Consider the following 23,412-nt stretch of genomic DNA (forward strand, 5'->3'; position numbering starts at 1 on the left):
AATATTACTGGGAAAGTTAAGTATTTTTTATGTTTTAGTTGTTGTAAAATTTCTGTTTTTGCCTTTCTCTGTTTTTTTTTTTATACCTGATCTCATGGATGTCAAGACCTAATACTGTTAACACTAATATTGTTAACACTGCCCCCAAATGATCTACAGTCTCTTTATAATTTCTACCAAACTGCTTTTTAATCTAAAAAATATTACAAACTTTGTCCTAAAATATGTCTGGAATTCAAGGCACCCAAGCATTCTTCAAGGATGAAAGTTTAACACTCTCTAAGTCCAAAATTCTTTGGAAGCCACAGTACACAAGACCACACAGTGCTGGCATGAGGATAGATACAAATCAATGGGAAAAATGGAGAGTCTGGAGTAATTTCTTGTATTTATTGTCAATTGACTTTTGAAAAGGCTATTAAGATAATTACATAGGGAAAACATGCAAATAGTGTTAGGACAACAGACTATCCACCCGTGAAAGAATAAACTTGGTCCTGTGCTTTTTATCACAAATATAAATGAACTTAGGATGAATGAACTTTAGACTTAGGATCTGAAACACATAGGTGAAAATATGATTGTATGATTCCATTTTATGACATTTCCAGAAGAAGTAAATATCTGGCAACAAGAAATAGATTGTTAGATGTCTCTGGTTACCTAGAGAGGAGGAAGGGATGAGGATTAACTGGTAATAGCCAATGTCTCCAACATTGTATTTGTAGCTTATCTTTTCTGGAATCCAATTAAGTATTACATAGTGCATTTATTTTTCAGGTTTCTTTTTCATCTTTTATTCTAAATGATCTCTTGTTTCCTGTTCACAAATCTGCCATCTGATTTATTTTTCCAGATTATTTTCTCATAATTAGATTATATTGAATGTTTTTGAAGACTACTGCACCCATATGGTTTCAGACTTCCTAATGTATCAGAGCAAGCCATTCTTCTGGTTAGTTTAGATCACTTGGTTTTTAAGGTGTTGGTTGCTTATCTCTTCACTGAGATGGGAACTGTATTTAGTAACTAGTAAGTAATCCCTAGGTTGATGACGTGGACAAAGTGAAGAGTATGGTATTTGCCCATACCTTTCACTGAATTAGAATCATCCATGATCCTTGCCTGGCTGGATGATTATATTATTATGGATCTGTGGGGGTCATATAGTAATTTTATAATTTTACCCTGCTTCTCCACCCCTTAATTTGGGGGCTTGAACTCAGGGCCTGGGCACTGTCCCTGAGCTTCTTTTGCTCAAGTTTAACTCTCTGCCACAGTGCCATTTCTGGCTTTTTCTGTTTATGTGGTACTGAGGAATCAAATGCAGGGCTTCATGCATCCTAGGCAAGCACTCTGCCACTAAGCCACATTCCCAGCTCCTACACTGCTCTTTTTTTTTTCTTCATGTTTATTTATTTATTTTTTAATATTTACTTTTTATTGTGAAGATACCATACAGAGGGGTTACAATTACATGGGGAAGATAATGAGTGTGCTTCTTATCAAGCATTGCAGCCTTCTCCTTTGTTTCCCCTTCCCATCCCACCCCCCAGACTCCCTTCCCCCCGGTCCCCCCCCATCCATCCCTCCATACCCTCCCCCCTGCGCCAAAGTTGTAAAGTTCATTTTGACATAACATCTTGTACCTCTCATTGTTGCAATGGGTCCATCTGTATCCTTATTTAAACAATTGGTTTTTTTCCCTTCCACAAATTATACCCACATCAAATGCAGTGAAAATTGGGGTTTATACCATGGGGGAGGGACATACAAAGCAACAAAGAAATATCTTATAAATATGTTAGACACAATAGCAAGAAAGTAAAAACACTTGAGTCCTTAACTTGGGGTTCATTTTGCTTAACACCAACTTACCTGAGCTTTTCTGCTTGTCTCAGACATATACTAGTTATTGCAAATAAGGGAAACCGTGGGACCTATGTTTCTTTGGGCCTGGCTTACTTCACTTAATAGGATTTTTTCCAAGTCTTTCCATTTCCTAACAAAACTACCCTGCTCTTGTTAAGCACCACTGTGAACTCACTGAGAAGGATCTCTAGCTGCCCTGAATTTTCCAGGCCTCCATTTTTCCTGTCTAGTGGATAAAGTCTTTGCTAAAAGAACAGTAGCAAGTATGGATAAATATTCATGAACAGTAGGAACACAAAGTATTCCTACGATGGCTGGCTCTTCAGCTTCTTTAACTACATGAGAGAAATGGAAAGAATGCAAAAAATAATCTTGATGGAAAGCAAAACCAGTCCACATACAGAGCTTCCCCAGTTTTAAACATTCATTATGTTTCTCTGTCTTAAAAAGTTAAGAAACACCTACTTCCAAAATTAAAGTCATTCCAGTGATAAATTTCATACCTTGAAGACTTAGAAATGAATGTAAGAAAATGGTATTAAAAATCTGCCTCAGGCTTTTTCTTTTTTTTTTTTTTGCGCGCGTGTGTGTGTGTGTGTGTGCGTGCGTGCGTGCGTGTGTGCGTGCATGTGTGCATGTGTGTGTGTGTGTGTGTGTGTGTGTATTGGGGGCTTTTTTGGCATTACGGTAAACAGAAAGAGAACATTGTTTCCTTGAAATATAACTTAACCTCTTTTCCAATTACTTTTCATGGGTGGACTCTGATTGCAAGTATTCTGAAGCATCTTCAGGTGACTTTAACGTACAGCCAGAGATGAGAATGTTAGGGAAGAAGAGACAACTCCATCTTCAAAGTTGAGTAGATTCTGGGATGTACGGGGATTGATAGTGGTAATTCTAATAAGTGAATAAAAACAGCACAAGGCAAGGTTTAGCTGTGGATAGTGTGGATTTGTCATTCTTTTCCACCTATGGGCTACTCCCCCCACCCCACGTGTTCATCTGAAAGGTAACCTGGCCAATGATGCAATAAAGTTGACTTATTTGTGAGAATCACTAGCAGCAGTGTTTTGTGATGTGAAGGAGAGATAACATGCCGTTCTCCATAAGGCCCTGCAGCCAATCATTTGTAGCACAATAAGCCCTGTCACTGCAATCCTATTAGACCCATTCCTATAAGGAAATTGCAGCCTTTGTTGCCTAGTGAGACATTAAGCAACACATGGTTTATTGAAAATATGCCTGATATAGCAGTGATCTTGGAGAGGATCAGAAAAGTACCATCTTGGTTTTCACTTTTTCTTGCTTTGACCACAGGCTTAAAAAACAACAACAGTGAATTTTGAGTCTGTAAATACTGGTTCTGAGACACAAGAAACACACTGTAAATATTTTGAAGGAACAGTAATCAAAAAGCAGTGAGTCACAGAGATCTATCTAGCAGAGGAAAAACATAGAATTAATGTTGTCAGAGCTTCAGATTGGAGTAAGGTTTCAATTTTAATCTCTATAGATAATAGCCAAATTGAAGATCAACATGAATAAATATCGGCAACCTTTTCTATTAAAATTTTCAGGCAATCACTAGTTCTTGGCTTTTGTACGTATTTCTAATCTGAAAGTACATACACTAAAAAAAAAGATGAAAAGAAATCCTTTAGAGATGTTTTCTCTTCCTCTATTAACAGGTTCAGAAAAAACAGTAGTATATAAGCAAGATGAGAGATGGTAAGGGCTGGGTTTTCACTTCCATAGTAAAATGGAAATCTAAATACATACCTGCAGCTAAAACTACTTATGTCACAGATTCCCAAATGCAGGGGTCAGGTAACACCAGCCAAATGTAAAACACAAACAATGACTATCATGAATTCTTTTTGAGATGGGTGTCCTTGAAGTGTTTCCCCAGTAAGATCTTTATCCTAAAGTCAGTGAAATGTTCAAGCATTCCAATTAGGAGACACTCACTCCAATGGTGATCATTTTTTGACTAACACTTTTGTTTTTTGGTTATGGGACTTGAACTCTGGGCCTGGGCGCTGTCCCTCATCTCTTCAGTTCAAGGCAAGTACTCTACCACTTGAGCCACAGTGCCACTTCCGGTTTTCTGGTGTTTTATTAGAGATAAGAGTCTCATGGACTTTCCTGCCCAGGCTGGCTTTGAACCGTGATCCTCAGATCTCAGCCTCCTGAGTAGCTAGGATTACAGGCGTGAGTCACCAGTGCCCGGCTTGACTAAAACTTTTATTATCTACTTCTGAAGTTTTCCTGAAACATCAGCACAGAAAGGCATCTTTTTCTTTTCTTCAAAACTTTCTGTAAGTTTTGTTTTAAATTTTCCTGCTGCGTAAGAAAGCAGCTGAATCATTCTGAATTTTCTGTCAGGTTTTGCTGAACATCAGCATAATAAACATGTTTGTAAGGAAATTAATAATGGTGTTTGTCTTTAAAAACAGAACCATTTAAAATTGATTATTGCCAACATGTAGTGTAGAAAGTACCACAGAATTTTATTGACAATTAAGAAATACAGTTCTATGGGTGTGCATACACTTGATGAGTTGGATATGTTCTTTATTCTTTTTCTTTGCTAGACTTATTGATGCTTCTGGAACAATACAATTATTTTCCCTTTCTGAAAATGGTAACTCATGGCCGATATGTATTTCTCTGAATTGTAGCCAACTGACAAAAACACAGAGTCCCTCTTGAGTTAGAAGCATTTATTCAGACACTATCACTTCACAGAAAATTTATTGTCAGAATTCATCACAAGAACACTGTCAGAAGTACTGTAGATCCTGTCAATCATCTGTTTCTCCACATTCCTATTTTCCAAGTGTCTCTTTCTCCACTACAATAGCCTAGATGAGTATTAATAGAGAAAAAACAGGACTACACTCGATAATGCTTTTTCTCTCCTGATTATCAATATTATTGGTGCAGACGAGAGGGATATCTTATTTTTCAGTTGGATGGATGTATCTGAAGAATGATTTCTTAGCCAGTGAGTAAGCTTAATAGATTTAGTAGCTCATTTTAAATGGTTTTTAGAGCAGACACTCCCTAAAGCATGAAGAAGATAAGAACATTTTTTTCTGTAACAGATTCTGGTCTTGATAGAGGTCTATGATAACATAGCTTATGGTAGACTAGGGGAATTGCTCATGGACTCTGGTTGCTTATAAAGATGGATTTTATTTTACTTTTTGGTTTGTTATTAGTGAAATTTAGATATGGATGCAAATATACAGTTACTTTCCAGATTACTTAAGCCTCTCAAAATGTTTCTGAAATTTTACTTGTTTCCACATTTTATCCATATGCATATATTGTACAGAATGTTGATGACTATGTGCTCATTTGACTTTATTTCCTTCTGAGGAAAATCCTGGAGCATAAGTTAGGGTTGTATTCCCTGTGGAGAAGGGTCCGGAGTACCTGCAGAGGTCCCCGGGCATTGAAGATATATGACAGCTTCAGTGCTTTCCAGAGCCAGAGTTGAGTCCAAGAATCTCAGGTTCCGCTGCCTCTCCGTGCTGCTAATGCAATGCCACGTCTTACCCTTGAGCTCTCCTGCCGAAAGGTGGCAATTACAGCCCACAGTTCAGATTTTAGCTCAAGGGTTTGGCTTTTGTTTTTGCTTAGGCCACTTAGATATTTTTCTCATCTATTTTAAGCTCCATGATGTTATACAAATGATATATTACATGTAATGTCATTATATATAATATATAAATGTGAGTATAAGCTTATACATAAATTATACATATATACAAATTACGTAAATCTATATGCAGCATCTAACTTAGCCTGCCATTCTCCCAGGATAGTAGTCTGTACTGATTACTTGCTACTTTTTGGTTCCCATTTTGAAGATGTGGAGTTACTGTTTGGCTACGCCATCTGTTTCTCATGAGAAGGAGAAGAGTTAAACATTCTATACAAGGCAAAGATTCTTGGGTACCTTGGAGTTTTCCCGAGGGCTTCCCGTAGCACATTTACACACACGCACACACACACAGTGTTTTTAGACGGTTTTTGGTGTTAGTGGATTTGCTCAAGGTGATTACACCTGTGTTCTGGTTGTGACTCTGCATTACCTGGGCTTGGACACATTGCTTAACTTCTTTCATTCTCCATTCTTGGATCAATTCCAACTGATTCAGTTAAGTAAAATTAAATCAGATGATACATTTACATTTTAAAGAAAAAAGTCCAAGAGAATAAAGCCTCGGATGTATTTTTTTTTTGCCCAGAGATTATGATTTTACGTGAGTTTATCCCCAACCCCCCCAGTAGCTAGACAAATCCTATGTTAATTTATACATGACTTGGGAACATTCCGATCTAAGAAAACATTGAATTCTTTACAGTGTAACTTGAAAGCTTTTGAAACTCAGGGGAATATGAACTATACATGTAGTCTAATTTCAAAGGGAGAAAATGGATACCAAGCTGTAATTCATGTGGATTAATGTTGAATGAGCAGAAAGCCACTCACATATTAATTCTTTAAGTAAAGCTTTAGACTTAGGACTAACAGATTGAAATGTAGATTAAACTGAAATGTCTACCTGTAGGGCATAGTTCCTTAAAATAGATATATTAATGAGAATGACAATATAATTAGACTAAGTTGGAAGAGAATTGTGATGAACTCCCTAATCTCATATACTCATACCTGGGCTTTGAACTTAGGGACTTGAACTTGCTCAGATTGTTTGCTCAGCAAACAAGTCTGTAGATGATCTCTTTCTATTGTTGATTTTACTGGCTGTAAAGAAGCCTTTAAGTTTGACATAATCCCATTTGTGTATTTTTGCTTTTGTTGCCTATACTTTTAGAGTATATTATATTGAAAGACTCATTGCCCCAAACCAATGCAAAAACATTAAATGTACAATATTGCAATTACAAGATACATACTCAGCTTCTAATTATTTACTGATATAGCTAGTAAAGATTCTCAGATTTTTATGCAGAAATATAGAAATAAAGCAAGTGACTTAGCAGAACTTGACAAATTGCAATGCTATGACTTTTAACTCTTTACTGAAATCTAGAATTAACTAGCCCCTTTTATTATGCTTGCTAGTTTTGGAAATATGATCATTTTATGACATTATATTTCTTACACATGTTATTCCATCAAAAGTTTACTATACTTTAGCATGTAATAAGGCCTTAAGAGGTTTTTATATTACAGTTTTCCACAATTCTGTTTCTTCCCTATAAAAATATGTAGTTCTTATCATTAGTTTTCCACATTACTAAGGTAATCATTGTAAATCATGTGGATTTAGTAATTTATAATTGTAGTAAAAAAAATTCTATTCTAGATTACTTTCTGATTACAGCAATAATATTATTTATGACAGAGATACAAATGCTCCAGTTGAATATTCCCATTATAAAATGAAAAAACCTCTAGTGAAAAAATATCTTTAAAAGAAGTTATTTATTTTAGCTTCTCTTTCTCTTTTCTCTAGTTTAGTTAATAAACATTTTTCCTCACAGAATCTGTGAATATGAAGAGATGTTAAAAAAATAAAATAATGGTCACATATTAATAAAAAAATCATTATTGTCAGGGCTGGGAAGGTGGCTCAGTGGTAGAGCATTTGCTTTGCCTGTATGAGGCCCTGGGTTCAATTCCTCAGCACCACATAAGCAAAAAGAAAAAAGCCAGAAGTGGTGCTGTGGCTCAAGTGGTAGAGCACTAGCCTTGAGCTGAAGAGCTGAGGGACAGCACCCAGGCCCAGAGTTCAGGCCCCACGACCAGACCCCCCCCCCAAATCATTATTGGCTTAAACTTTTAAATTTGAACTCAGCCTCCTGGAATGTCCTTGGGTTATTTTGCTCATGGTGAGTGCTCTACCACTTGAGCCACAGCCCTACTTCTGGCTTTTGGGTATTTAATTGGAGATAAGAGTCTCATGGACTTTCCTGCTCCACCTGGCTTGAACTATGACACTATTCTCCTATCTCAGTTTCTTGAGTATCTAGGTTTACAAGTATGAGCCACCAGCTCCTGGCTGTCTTAAACTTTTGTTGTTGTTGTTGGTGGTGGTGGTGGATCTTGAACTCAAAGCCTGGGCACTATCCCTGAACTTTTTCTCTCAAGGCTAGTGCTTTACCGCTTTGAGCCACAATGCCCCTTCTGGCTTCCTGGTGGTTAATTGGAGATAAGAATCTCATAGACTTCCTTGCTAGAGAGGGCTTTGAACCACAATCCTCAGATCTCTGCCTCCTGAGTAGCTAGTGTTACAGGTGTGAGCTAGTGGTGGCCAGCTCTGTCTTAAACTTTTTGATGCGATAATAAAAGCATTTCAACTCAGCTTCTCTGTATATTGAAGATACTCAAATTTTACTACAGGCAACAAATTATATATCTAATCATTTATGTACCTACACATACATTACACAAATACACTGGTTCCATAGAAGCAAAGGAGAAAGGCCCTTTTGTGATCGGAAATGTGGAAGTCAGTAAGTACAAAGAAAAGATGTCTACAAAGAAAACAAAAGAGCCAATGGGAGAAAGATGGACAGGGGACTACATGTGACGGTATGGGGAAGGAGAACAAAGAGAAATAGGGATGGAGGACAGATAAACTCTAAAAGGAAGAGAAGAAGGTGATGTAATAGAGGTCCAAAAGGCAAAAGAGAGAAGGGAAATGAAAGTGTAATGGAGAAGAGAAAAGAAAATAATTGGAAAGAAATGTGGGGAGAGAGAAGGAGGGCGGGAGGGAGAAGGGAAAGGAGGAGAAAAAAGGAAGGAGGAGGAAGGAGAGGGAATAAAAGGTTTAAATCCGTGATCCTCAGTGGTTCTTATTTTTATGATCTCTACAAAGCTCATAAATTTTTTTGCCCTTCTGTTAGATTTTAATGAAAACCCTTTATGACTTTTTTTAATGATAGGAGTATAAATTACATGTATCTTCCTTATTCTGCCTTGAATGTCCTAATAACCTAACAATGAGAAAGTAGATATCACTAACTATAGCCCTTCCTTAAAAGTTTATCTATAAAACAATCCCAAAGTATTCTAGAACAATTGCATCCTTTGTACTCAAATCATACCCTACTGTCTTTTGTGAGTCTACCTTGTTTGGGAAATTGAGACCTTCTCCACATTGTTGTCTGGCCTAAGCCGATTTTCTTTCGTGATTTTGAAAGGGGAACCATATTTTACCCGGTCACCCTTATCACATAGAACAAGTAAATAGAAAACATCCAGGATATACTTCAGTGAATCGATGCTGAGTGTAATAAGAAAGAACTCTGGCAGAAACTTTCCAAAGTGAGCATTTCATTTCATGAGGATTAAATGTTTTTATTTCTGTATATAAATAAGATCTTGGTAAATGGGATGAGTGAACAAGGTGGAATGTGTTTATGTAGACTTAAAAGGCCAACTCCCTAGTAGTTCTCTCCCCCCTCCCTCTCCCCGCCTCCATCTCTGCTCTGTTCCTCCTGATCCACCAACAAGCCCAACAACGTCATGCTATGAAAACATAAAGGGAAATGAATGCCTTGAGCACCATCTGGGTGGCAGTGGAAGCAACATGGATGACACTGATTCTCAGCCTCCTCCGTCAACTCTTGGCGCATTTCTTCCCATAGTGACAGCCAGCTTCCTTCCCAGGTGTGCTGAAAGACTGCAGTCCAGCCCAAATAACCATATGTAGTTAGTGCACACTCTTCTCCCCCTCCTGCTGCCCACGAATCCTGCCCAAGTTGCTCTTGAAGTTACCAAGCCAAGATCACAGAACGAATCATACCTTCTTTCTGTCCTCTTCTCCTGGGAAAGGTCATATTGATAGATTCAAATGTTTAATCCTCAATTAAAAAATCTTACTGATTTCCTTTAGTGCTATCCTAATTTGAGTGTGTGTGTGTGTGTGTGTGTGTGTGTGTGTGTGTGTGTGTGTGTGTGTGTAGCTTTATGAACATGTTATTTTTCTGACAATACTCTTGGAATGACACCTGGTTTCGATTATTTGTGAGATTTTAACATTTATATTTTTAAATGATCTTTTTATTTAAGTGGTTGACCAGAGGGGTTACCATTCAGTTTTATACGTACAATGCATTTTGATCAATATCACCCCTTTTATGATCCTTCCCCATCCCTCCCAGTCCCACCCCTCCCCTCAATTTTCCTAGGAAAGTTTCCGAGGATATGGGTTGAATTATATGACAGCATTCTCTCCCACTTCATTCCTTTACCCCACATCTCCTGGACTTTCCCATCTTTTAAGTGCCAGCTTTCTAGTATTCATTTTGTTGAACTGTGAGGTTTTTCTTTTTTTGGAATTAGAAAAATGAATTGTCTACTAATCTAGTCAGTGCTACTTTTTCCCTGAACTAGAACTGATGAAAAAAACGGCTTACATAAAGCCAAACAATTACTGTGGTTCAGCTGAAGTTTCTGTATTTATTATTTGGAAGGAGGATTATTTTAATAACAGTTAAAGGTAGTTATTTTGCCAGATGGATTTATCTTAATTCTAATATTATTAAGCACTGAAAGGTTTGGAATTGGCCCATAAATCACTTCTATCATGTACCTGGGAGTACTTCTATTTTGAGGAAAACTTGTTTTCCTGTCTCCCTTTTCAGTGTTTTCCTTTTCACTATAGTCTTTAGAACTTGGCTGAAGGAGATGCAAAGCAATTGTGTTTCTATGCTAAACCATGATGTTTACCCTGGTGATGAATCAGATTAAAATTCATTTGTATGAACAGAATCAGTAGAGTTAACAAAGCATTACTCGTTCACCAAATCGATGATGATGATGATGATGATGATGATGTTGTGATGATTGGCCAATTTGCTACAGGAAGAGCACTGACAGAAATTCCATGTCAATTTCACAGGTGATGGAGATCAAGGGACAGATGATCCACGTCCCAGAATCAAATTCCATTTTGTTTTTGGGCTCACCGTGCGTGGACAAGCTGGATGAGCTGATGGGCCGAGGCCTGCACCTTTCAGACATCCCTATTCATGATGCCACCAGAGATGTCATCTTAGTTGGTGAGCAAGCGAAAGCTCAAGATGGCTTGAAGAAGAGGATGGATAAATTGAAGGCCACTTTAGAAAGAACTCACCAGGCCCTGGAAGAAGAGAAGAAGAAGACAGTGGATCTTCTCTACTCGATTTTCCCCGGCGACGTAGCCCAGCAGCTGTGGCAAGGACAGCAGGTGCAGGCCCGGAAGTTTGATGACGTCACCATGCTCTTCTCTGACATTGTTGGTTTCACTGCCATCTGTGCCCAGTGTACTCCCATGCAAGTGATCAGCATGCTGAACGAACTCTACACCAGATTTGACCACCAGTGTGGATTTCTGGATATTTACAAGGTAATGGGGGTTTAGCTGCTAGCACCTAAACCCTGCTTGAGAGCAAACTGTCATCTCCATTAAGTTGTAAGGATACACTTGTCGCTTAAACTTCATAGCAAATGCCCCACGTATGTTTAATTTAGCAGTGTCTATACAGAATGCAGGATTGGCTGCTTTGTGAGTAAACTTTCATACTGAGTCAGCTTATAGTATCCACGAAGGTAGCTATGAATCGTGACATTTCTCCATAAGAAAATAAAAAAATTTTCTGTACAGTTCTCTAAATTCATGACTATTAAAAATTGAACTTATAATCATTCTAGGCACCTTTGGGCCAAATATCTTGCATAGAGAATGAGACTTCTTTATAAACAAAGAATTTCATGTTGAGAGGTAAAAGGAAACACGTTAAAACATGCATGACTTCATGGGTTCAACCATGGGTAAGCAGAGTTGTCTACCCTCCATTAGCTGAGATCACTTCAACTCTAAAAGAATAGGTGTAAATACTTCCAGCTACTGCCTGAATGACTGATGAGTTTTAAAGGAAATGCCTTAATATTTCAAGTTACATAATAAAGAGAATGTTAGAGATTGAGTCGTACCAAAACACATGGCATCTATGAGTGCAGATGGCAGGAGGAAGTCACTGAATGCTATTGAATAGTAGTGGGTAGAAGACGGGGGAAAATGAGTATAAGCCAGGGCTCCCTCGGATCAAAGGACAGTATGCGCATGTGTGAAATTTCATAGGAAACCCCTTTGAACAAGTAACATACACCGAAAAAACATGGACATCAGGAATGGAAAGCACATCCTGTCCAGAGCTTGTAGAGTTGGTGGAAGGGTGAACAGAGAGGGCAAGGGTGGGCAAAATACTTCATGTACATGTGTGAAAATGGAACAGTGAAGCTTGTTGGGATTGTTTTGGAAATGGGGGAGATGAGCGGGAGTGAAGGAAGAGTGAGTCTAATCAAAGTACATTCTGTACATGCAGGTTAAAAATGAACCCTGTACAACTAATTAATATTTTTATAAAAGGAGAAAAAAGGAAAAATTTCAAATGGCATAACAGCCACCATTTATTGATTTGCTGTAGCAAACTACTCATTTCTTGTTAGAGTCATAGCAATATATTGAATAATTTATTCCCAGAGCTACCTAATAAGTAACTGCAAGTTGACGTAGAATTTCATATGGATTTCACAATGTCAGAGAGAATTGCTTTTTTTTAAATATGAAAGATAGCAATTACCTTTCATATAAATAGTGATCTGTATGTGTTTACATTTTCTTCTTTACTGATCTGTGCAGACCTGCTGCACAGATTACAATCAGCCCCAAATCAGATTTGGAAAGAGCCCATTTTATTTTGTAGGTTTCATATTATGCTCCAGAGGTTGAATCTTCTTGGAGTGAGGAAGTCTCATAGATACAAAACACACTCACACACTCGATGGTTACTGTTTTAGTTGACTCTCTCCCTCCTCCCTCCCCCTCTCTCTTTCTCTCTCTCTGTCTCTCTCTTTTTCTCTCTCTGCCTCTCTTTCCTCTCTCTCTTCTCTCTCTCTCCTCTCTCTCTCCTCTCTTTCGTCAGTTGTGGGGCCTGGGTGCTGTCCCTGAGCTGCTTTTTGCTCAAGGGTAGTGCTCTATCACTTTGAGCCACAGCTCCACTTCCAGTTTTCAGGTGGTTTGTTAGAGGTAAGAGTCTTATGGACTTTCCTTCCCTAGCTAGCTTTGAACCCTGATCCTCAGATCTCAGCCTCCTGAGTACCTAGGATTATAAGCATGAGCCACCAGTACCTAGCTAGTTGAGCCTTTTTTGAATAGTAAGCTTTCATTGTGAAAGGTGGATGAATGATTTCCCTTATGAAATAAGAATTTGTATAAATTACCTTTAGCTTCTGTATAATTTATCACAATAATTTATAGGAGAGTTAGCCAAATGTCTTTTTTTCCCACTTTGAGTGTCTTATGTTTTAAAGCCAGATAGATATATTGAATCCTTCTCAGAAAAGTGAGGAAATTAGCCTGCATTTGCCAGCACTTTTAAACTTGCTCCAGCCTTGGGGCATTACTATAGCAATCCCTGGAGCCAGGAACTTCTCCTAATTCATAGATTTTATCCGTGTTAGGTTCTTGCAGGGAAAACTGTCACAGTGCTTTTGTTTCATTTAGTCTGATGTTTATATTGCTAAATGAGAAAGATACATAAACAGATTCACTTGCGAAAACATGCTGGAATCTCATCGTTAAACCCACATACCAGGGTTTGAGACAAGAATGGTAATAGTCCAGGAGTTTGCAAAGCTAAGAGTATGAGACTCTTCCTTGACATCTTTCCTGTGTGTCAAAAAGCAGATGGCAGCTTTTCCCTTCCTTCCTCCTCTGTAGGCGTCGTCTACCCGGTGCAGGAGGGAAATCAGTGATTCTAGGTGCAGGCAACGAGGAGCACATTTTTAAAAGAAGAAACTGAAGCTGAGCACAGGTGGCTCTCACCTGTTATCTTAGCTACTCAGGAGGCTGAGATCTGAGGATTGTAGTTTGCAGCCAGTCCCAGGCAGGAAGTCCATGAAACTCTTATCCTCAATGAACTATTCCCCCCGACTTCCCCCCGCCAAGAAAAAAAAAGCCAGAAGTATAGCTGTGGCTCAACTGATAGAGTCTTGTTAGCCTTGAGAAAGAAGCAGGGACAATGCCCAAGGCCCTGAGTTCAATCCCTGGACTGTCACAAAAGGAAAAAAAATACCGCAGAAATGGAATAAATTCTTATATAATCTTTAAAAATCATCTTGTTCCATGAATATCTACAAAAATTATTTTAGTGAGAAAATGCTTCCTACTGTTGGGCTGAAGGTGTATGTAGTGGGGTGGAATTCCTATGATAAACCCCAATGTGGTCTTATGTATTAATTAATTTATTTTTGCTGTTCCCCGGGCTTGAACCTGGGGCCTGGGCTCTGTCCCTGAGCCTCTGTGTGTTCAAGGCTAGCACTCTACCACTTAGCCACAGAGCCCCTTCCGGCTTTTTCTGAGTCATTTATTGTAGGTACAAGTCTCATGGACTTTCCTGCCCAGGCTCGCTTTGAACCGTAATTCTCAGAGCTCAACTAGGATTACAGGAGTAAGCCACTGGTGCTCAGCTCCAGTGTGATCTTTAACTCTCAAAGGAGGCAAACATTGAGTCTTGACTGTCAAGCCTGGGTTAGCAAAAGGAAGAGAAAAAACAACAACAACAACAAGAACAGGTATCCAGGAAACACCACAACCACAGTTCTTTCTGTGAGACCAAGAAGTCTGATCTTGAAACTCTGAAAAGAATCCAAGTATCCTAAATCTGACTGGAAGATCAGGAAAACAGGAAGGAGTCAAAATCCAAGTACAGTCTTGCACATGAGCCCTTGCAACTGGGCACCAGAGGGCCATATTACAGGAGCTGGAAAGCAGCCTGTCCAAATGCAAAGATAAAGAGGGGCTTTGGGATAAATGATACAAAAGCAGAGTCTAGGCCCTGGCTAGGACCAGGCTTGGGGGCTAAGAACACACAGGACACCACCACAGAAGCAAAGGGAAACAAGTATTGCAATTTCCCTAAGGATAAAGAGATGTCCACTGGGCCTTTACAGAACTAAACAGAGGGATTTGACCCACAAAACATGATGCCAATTCTTGTATCCTTTCCTTAGAATGCAAAGCACCTAGTATGGATACTCTTGGGCTTAATCCAGTTTGAAAACTGTCAGGAGGTAGCCTGACTTGTGAAAATCTCCTAATGCCAATATGACTTTATAAGCACCAATTCTCCATACATGCAGCATAAGAGGGGTTATGAAAGCCATTAAGGCCGTGCACATTACATTTCAGTAATGTAAGTACATTGTTCTACTTCATTACCATAGACTCTAATTAGCTGTAATTCCTTACCTACTTTGTAGGAAGCAAGTCTGTATGTTCTGTCATACTATGTATCTGTTAACCACAGTCCTTAGGCTGGGGGTGTTTATGAAGTACAGAGTTTGTTCTCTTCCTGGGCTCTTGCTCATGGTGCTAGCATGTGGCATGGCCTTGGGTCTGCATCCTCACAGGGCAGGAGGCTGAAAGGGAAGAATACTCACTCCTGCAGGCTTTCTTCATGGTGGCACGTAGCTATCGGTAAGAGTGGAACCCTTACCAGCCTGAAACTTGCCTTTGGGCCCCATCTTCTGACATTGTGGTACTCAAGTTCTCCACTTGAGTGATGAAAGACACAATCAACCCTTAACACATTCTGAAAATGAATGTTAGAAATTCAGAAATAGTGATTAAAAACTAACCATTTTAGAAAGGTTTATCAGTTCATTTTTGAGTGAACACAGATCAACTGGTAGTAAATAAATACAACTAATCAATGGAAACAGAAGTGAATATTATTATTATTATTATTTTATTGTGAAAATACTGTACAGAGGGGTTACATTACATGGGCAAGATAATGAGTACATTTCTTATCAAGCATTGTAGCCTCCTCTTTTGTTTTCCCTTCCCATCCCTTCCCATCCTCCCTCCCCACCCCCCCAACTCAATCCTCCCCCCCCAAAGTTGTAAAGTTCGTTTTCGACATAACGACTTGTACATCTCATTGTTGCAATGGGTCCACCTGTATCCCTATTTAAACGATTTGTTTTTTCCCTTCCCCTCCACAAATTATACCGACATCAAATACAGTGAAAGCAGGGGTTATACTATGGGGGAGGGACATACAAAGCAACAAAAATATAATCTTATAAATAGAAGTGAATATTATTATTGGGAAATAGATATATAGAGATAAATATGCATCATAGAGAGGTTTCTACATCCGTTGATTGGTGTCTGCTGCGAGCGTGTTTGGTAACTTCCCAGGGAAGCTGCTGTGTACCATCCTGAGCAAGACCCCAAAGGCTTTGCGTAGATACCCTGGGAGCATCAGCATTTGCATAAAGAGTCAGGACAGGCTGAAGTCTTCATCTTTTAACTTGCTTGGTAAAAGATGAAAGCCGACATTTCTCACAGGAAGTGGCAAGGGTTAGAAAACTTTATGCCTCAGGAGTTTTGATTTGTCTTGACACTTGACAGCGTGGAGCTGCCACGCTGTCTGTTCATCCGACCTTCCGCCGGCCTTCATCCTTCCAAAGCTCAAGGGCTCACTTCACACCAACTGGGATTTTGCAGGGAAAAAACAAGAAATGAAATGCTTCCCTTTTCCCTCTTGTTTTGTGTTATCATAACACAGAGAGCTTTTCAAAGAACTTCAGTTCTGGTTTGACTTTTATCAATATGTAGATAGCCTTTTAGTCCACTTCCCAGCACCAAAGTCTGTTCCATTTAGAAACAGTTCATTGTCTCCTCCACCTAGATTTACATATTTTCTGTTTTAATGACAGGACAAATACTTCTGCAGTTGATCACAGTGAAGGGTTTCTACTAGTTCTTATCTTTGGCCTCCATCAACATCAAGACGTTTTCTTTTGCTGCAATTTTTCTTTTATTATGAATCTTGAAGCTGCCGCACAGAGGAGTTGCTATTGAACAAAGCAGCTTTATGAATACAGTTTGATTGAAAATGAAGTGCCTGCTCGTACTTTAGAAAAGAGGAAATTTCTGAAGTAAAAATATAATTACTGATTTCATTCATTCTCTCATTCGATAAACATTTGGAACCTGCGCTGTGGAGAAGAGGGCATAACTTGCCTACAGGCCAACCCACTGTTATGGAAATTAGCATATATTTTTAGCCCAATTTTAATGAGTGGAAAAGAAGTAATTTATGTGCTTTGGGAGGTAAGGTGAAAGTCACAGATAAGCATTCTGTTCTGACATCTTTTCTACTAAGGGGATTATATTGTCAGTTTCAAAATAAAGTATGGAAGGGGATTTTGTCTCATTAATTTTTTTTTTGGCCTTTGGCAAGCACTTAGGTTGGAGATAAGGAAGGTACCCATGCTAGAAGCATCGTTGTCTTTTCGTTCCCCTTATTTTTTTTTTCCAGTTCAACTGAACAATATCAGTTCTGTCTTAACTACACTACTTGGAATTTTTATCTTCCTACTTTTAAAACACTTCATTTAAACTCTCTGTCTTGTTTTCCTCAGCCATAAATCAAGAAACTAAATTAGGTTTATGTAAGATGATTAGGTTCTGGCTATTGTTTCTCAAACAGGGTATACCTGGGTTTGTATGAAGTGTGTAAGTGTGTGTCTGCATATGTGTATGTTATGTACATGTGTGCACTAAGTGTGCTTGGCTTGGATGATCATGTGTTTGAAGGCATACAATCAGTTTACCAAAAACAGATAAAATACTTCTGGATTAGCTTCATTCTTTCAGGTTGTTAGGATTTAAAGCTATGCCAAAAAAAAAAAAAAAAAGGGATGGGGGATAAGAATGAAGAAAAGGAGAAATTGCTTTTTGCCATGTATTAATCCTTGCTAGAGACCCAACTTGGCATACTGATGTTCTAAGACTTGTCAGAAATCCTTTGCTAAATATTCACAGAGTGGCAAAAACAATTAGGGACAATGGTTATGGAAAAAGCTATGATTATCAAGTGGGTTTTTATGTTTGTTTGTAAACAGGTTGAAATAACTGGCAGGAAAACTTAAAAGTGCAGAAATGTGCACAAATTGAAAACTAGTTGCTCAGATAAGTGGTTAGTAACAGTTGGAACTTAGAACTTAATTTATTACCCCACAGAGATACTACATAGAGACAAGGTTAACTCATAGGGTCAGTGATTCTTTCATTTATGTCATGGAGTAATGATTGTGTGGACATATTCATTCTATACCTCATTTGTTGCTAGGTTGTTTTTTAATATAAAAAAAAGTGATGAACTTTTTCAAATGTCTTTTCTGCAACTATTGGTACAATCATATATTTGTTTGTTTTTGTGCCGGGTCCTGGGTCTTGAACTCAGGGCCTGGGCACTGTCCCTGAGCTTCATTGTGATCAAGGCTAGAACTCAACCACTTGAACCACAGCTCCACTTCTGGCTTTTCTGGTGGTTAATTGGAGATAAGAGTCTCATGGAATTTCTTACCCAGGCTGGCTTCAAACCATAATTTCTAAGATCTCAGCTTTCTGAGTAGGATTACTAGTGTGAACTATTGGTGCTGAGCCATATGTTTAAAAAAAAATCTTTCATTCTGCTAATGCAGCAGATCATATTAGTTGATTCAATATATTAAGCATTCCAGATCTTTGCATCCTAGGGCTAAGTTCCACTTGATTATGGTATGTGCTCCTTTAAATGTGTTATTAGATTTGGCTTGCTTGTAATTTACTGAAGGGCTTTCATCTCTGCTTATCAGGGCACTGACCTGCAATTTTATTTTCTTGTAATATCCTTATTTGGCTTTGGTATCACACTTTTATTGGGCATTAGAATGACTTTGGAGGTATGCCCCTCTCTCTTTTTAAATTTTTTTTGTCTTAATTTCCTATAACTATACCTAAGCTGAGAGGATAATAGGTGGTCATTCCATAGTTTTCTAAAATATTAAAACATTAGAATTGGTGGAGATCATCTTTTAAGAACAAATCCTTAACATATCTTTAAATATAAAGAACTAGATGAATTATATGCAATTCAGAAATAGAAATATGTTACCTTTAAGGAATTTTCAGAAATAGCTATTCTTTTGATTTATAGGTTGATTATATGATGAATGTTATATTTAAGGTTAATAAGTGATGAGTATAAATAAAATTTTATACATACATCATCAAAAAAATAAAAAGGAAACATTCATCCTTGTAGTCATATGTGATACTATTTTCTTTCTTTGTAAATAGGAAATGATACGTTTTAGGTTTAGGTGTAGGTGCTACATTTTGCTTATACATTCATTCATTAATGGCATCTTTATGTTCTTAGAGGCTGTCAAGCTATAATAGAAAATAGCCTTTCAAATCTTCAAATCTTTCTCTGCTTTACTCTATTTTCCCCCTCTAAATCTGTTTTTTTGCCAAAAAAATATTGTCTGAGCAATAAAACATACTGTCAAATTCCTATTGAAAACACTACATAGTTTTTTAAAAATTAAATATATGACAGGCTCTGTAGTTCTAGTTACGTAGGAGGCTGAGATCAGATCAGGTAGGGAAGTCCATAAGACCATTATCACCAATGGGAAAAAAAAGATTCTTTTTTTGGTGTATCCCTCCTGGTACTTGAACTCAGGGCCTGGTTGCTACATTTTTATTTTTTAATTTTTTGCTCAAGGATAGTGCTCTATCACTTGAGCCACAGCTCCACTTCTGGCTTTTGGATAGTTAGAGATAAGAATCTCATGGACTTTCCTGCCCAGGCTGGCTTTGAACTGTGATCCTCAGATCTCAGCCTCCTGAGGAGCTAAGATTATAGGCGTGAGCCATCTGGCATTTGGGTTAAAATGAAATTCTTAATGAGATGTTTTCTCTTGTTTGCTACCTGCTTGGACCACACTCTTCACTTTTGAGACATCAGTTAACATCTTGCACATTCCTTAGGTGTTAATGAAAACGCGAACAGATCTTCAACATGCTGAGGACTGGTTTAAAGGTGTGTTAAGTTTGAAATCTGTAGAAAAACCTTTCTTAGAAAATAATAAACTAATATTTTGTAGAGGGTGAATGCAGAAGGACTCTGAGAGCGATATATAACTGAGTGTAAGCAGAGTTGTAGAAGGTACAAAAAGTTTGCCAAGAACATTTAGTTGTTCCTTTTGACTGGAACATGGAATCGTATTTGGTGATAGTGATGGATGAAGTGGGGAAATTGGAGCCTTATTTTTAAAGGTGTTTACAGGACTGTATACTGGAGCAGGCGGGGGGAGGGGGAGTTACTGATTTGCCCGCATCTAATGTGAGTATTTAAAATTAAAAAATTGACTGGATTTTTCAATGTATTTTTTTTTTGCTAACATGCCTCAGTATTTAATAACCTTGGTGATTAATGGCCTGGGGCTTGGCACCAGTATTTCCCAAATAATTGACATTCCTGTGCTGTATCTGGAATTTATACTGATACAGCTCCTGAGAGTTTTATCCAGAAAGGAGCTTTCTTTGGTAGGAAATCGCTTGGAATCCTTTTTTCCCCCCCATTTGGGAGTCACTCCCGGGCCAACTCGCTGCTCTATTTATATCCATGGCCTCGTTTCCAGTGCTGAAGAAACTCAGCACTGTACAGACAGCCTTAAAAGCAGTATTTGGGTCAGAAGCATCCACCAGAATGAGTGTAATTAGAGAGACTATTTTCTTTTTTGAAATAACGAAGGGATGTTTTGGAGGTAGTTTCATCAGTAAATCCGTAGAGAAAATGGTTTCCCTGCGAATCGCTAAGTCATTACGTGCAGTCCACTTGGGTCCATTTCACAGTACTCAGCAACTCTGTTTAGATCACTGAATGTTTGTTTCCTGCGCCAGTACACATTTTCAGCACTTGGATTGTGTGTGTGAGTCTGTGTGGTTTGGGTGTGTATGTATGTGAAGCGTGGGCTGTGCATGTGTTTGCATGCACATCTGAGCATAGAACATGTGTGCGTTTGTGCACACACATGTCTGTGTGTGGCGTAGCTGCAGGTGTGCACACACACATCTTTGGTCTTGGAGGTAGAATCTAAAGTTCTGAGAAGGAACTGTTGGGGAAAGTTACTAGTGTGGATGGATGGTAAGAGAGAGGTAATGAGTGTATGGGGGTGGGTGGAGTTGAGGGAGGAAGTGGCGTCTCCTTTCTGAAAGTCCATTGGCTTATTTAAAACACTGACCACTCAGGTGAATATCGTACTATTTTAAATTCCTATCATATACCAGAGTTCTTCATAGTAAAAAATACCTGGCAACTTGTGAAAATGAATGTAGTGGGCTTACATCTGGATTTTGATTTTGTGTGCGTTCTGTGTGTGTGTCTGTGTCTGTGAGTGTACACATGTGTACACATGTGCCAATACTGGGACTCGAACTCAGAGCCTGGGTGCTTTCCCTTAGCTCTGTCTCTCAAGGCTAGTGCTCTTCCACTTGAGCCACAGTTCCATTTCTGACTTCTTTTAGTGGTTCCTTGGACATACATTCTCATAGACTTTCCTGCCCCACCTGACTTTGAGCTTCAACTCTGAGATTTCAGCCACTTGAGTATCTAGGATTACAGGCATGAGCTACCAGCACCCAGAACCACCTACGTTTTAACAAGTACCCTCAGGCAGGTGACTCTTATGCAGTTGGCCCTAAGTTTTGCATTTGAAACCCTTGCTTTTTGGCCATTAGGCATCACGGACCCCTCGATGTAGTAATTTGATGCAGTTTCAGGCATCCTAACACCATGCTAGGGATACTAAGGATAGATATTGTGATGCATGTCTGTAATCCCAGCTCCTTGGGAGCTAAATGTTATAGTCTCAGCCTGGGCCTGGGCAAAACCAGAATTGTAACACTAAAATAAACTAAAGGAAAAAAAAAAGGAGGGCTGAGAACATGACTCAAGTGGTTGAAGGCCCTGAGTTCGAACCCTAGTACCACTAAAAAAAAAAAGGTAAATGAAAAATAAAGTTATGTATCTAGTATGGGAGAGTGTAAACATTCTATCTCTGTCTCTCTCTCTCACCCCCCCCCCCACACAAATGCATTCTTGACATGCTTTGTTCTGTGTCAGTGACAGAAAATTTCCTCCCAGTGGTTATAGATTCTTCCTCACTGCCAAGAAAACAAAAAGCAAGATTATTATTGACCCAGAAATAGGGAAATGAAAACTCAGAAAAGTGAGGGTTGAGTCCTGATAGAGACATTTCTGAGATATTTCTTGAGCCTTTACTTGAAGGGAGGAAGAAAAATGTTAAGGAATGAGATTATATTAGGGACCAAAAATGAATGTTTTGAATTGATTTAAAATTGAAATAAAGTTTACAAAAGAATGCATGTGTTGAAGAAATTTATTTTTACTACCATTATTTCTGGATCAGTGTTTATCAATTTGTTTACAAATAGTTGAAGAAAGATGTGGCAAGGCAGGTTAATTCTATAAAGTTTGATTAAAGCAGTTATAGGAACATGTAGGCCGTACCTTGCACATATTTTCTTTACATAAATCTCTTCTGTGTTAGGAAATGGATGCGAGTTTGTTCAGATATTTGCAGGAAGCATCATTACTTTCCCATTCTCACCCCTCCTTGCTGAGAATAAAGATGCTTAACCATCTTTATTTTTATCTAATGTCATTCTAGAACAGGTTGGAGATCCTGAAAATAGATGAGATGTACTCTTTTAGATGGTGTCTGTTGTGTCTAATGCTCTATGAAAATACTGAGACAATTATAAAGAATTCAGAACACAGCTTTTTTTTTTTTTTAATGGTTTTTGTGTGCTTTGTTTACGATGTCTATTTGTTTGGCCTAGGTTTAACTCAAGGAAATAACCTCAAGAGCAAATAGAATTGTTATATAATTCTTGCTCTTCACGAAGCAAAGTAAACAATTATTTCCAGTGGGAGCCACTAAAATGTCCACATACATTTCTGCTAAACTTCGATGAAGGGAGATGAGAGAAAACTCGAGTGCTCATGGAAAGCTGCAGGTGTTGGTGTGTGTGTGTGTGTGGGGGGGGGGGTGTGGGTGTGTGTGTGGGTGTGTGTGGGTGTGGGTGTGGGTGTGGGTGTGTGGGTGTGGGTGTGGGTGTGTGTTCTTTTCTTGTGATGTGTTTGCTTGTTTCTGGTGTCCTCTTCCAGTCCAAAGGTAACAGTGTTTCACCAAGATAAAAATATATGCATTTGAAATATTTATATATTGAATATCTAAATATAAGCATTATATTTAAATACTAATATATTGTTATAACATTTGCATATTTACATATTCAGTATTTATATATTAAATATTTATAAACTGAATATATAGTTATACATGTGTGTTACCACAGACAAAATCTCCCATCCCTATCCCATATCACTATAAAGTATGCAAATTACCAATAGCACCAAGATTTTTTCAGGTTACACTGCTAACCGTGTCTGAAAAAAACACATCATGTGATGATAGACTACTTCCATGTTATATATATGTGAGTATTTGATAACTTCTGAATACCTATTCCTTCAATTTCTCGTGGATGCCATTTCTGATTCTGTGTCGGGCATTTCCCCCTTGCCTTTAGTATTAAGTCTGGCCATGTGACTGACTTTGGTGAATGAACATAGGAAGCA

General features: G+C 38.4%; 1 protein-coding gene across 1 annotated transcript in view; it reads left to right on the forward strand.

Moving 5' to 3' along the window:
- Positions 1 to 23,412, forward strand: part of LOC138838819 (guanylate cyclase soluble subunit alpha-2-like) — a 204,258-nt gene that overhangs the window by 101,637 nt on the left and 79,209 nt on the right. Inside the window, exon 5 of the mRNA XM_070038178.1 lies at positions 10,758 to 11,243. Within this exon, the coding sequence (XP_069894279.1) occupies positions 10,758 to 11,243 (486 nt within the window). The remainder of the gene's footprint in view (positions 1 to 10,757; positions 11,244 to 23,412) is intronic.

Source organism: Dipodomys merriami, unplaced genomic scaffold (assembly GCF_024711535.1).
Source record: "Dipodomys merriami isolate MVZ:Mamm:240054 unplaced genomic scaffold, mDipMer1.0.p SCAF_29, whole genome shotgun sequence".
NCBI classification, from domain to species: Eukaryota; Metazoa; Chordata; class Mammalia; order Rodentia; family Heteromyidae; genus Dipodomys; species Dipodomys merriami.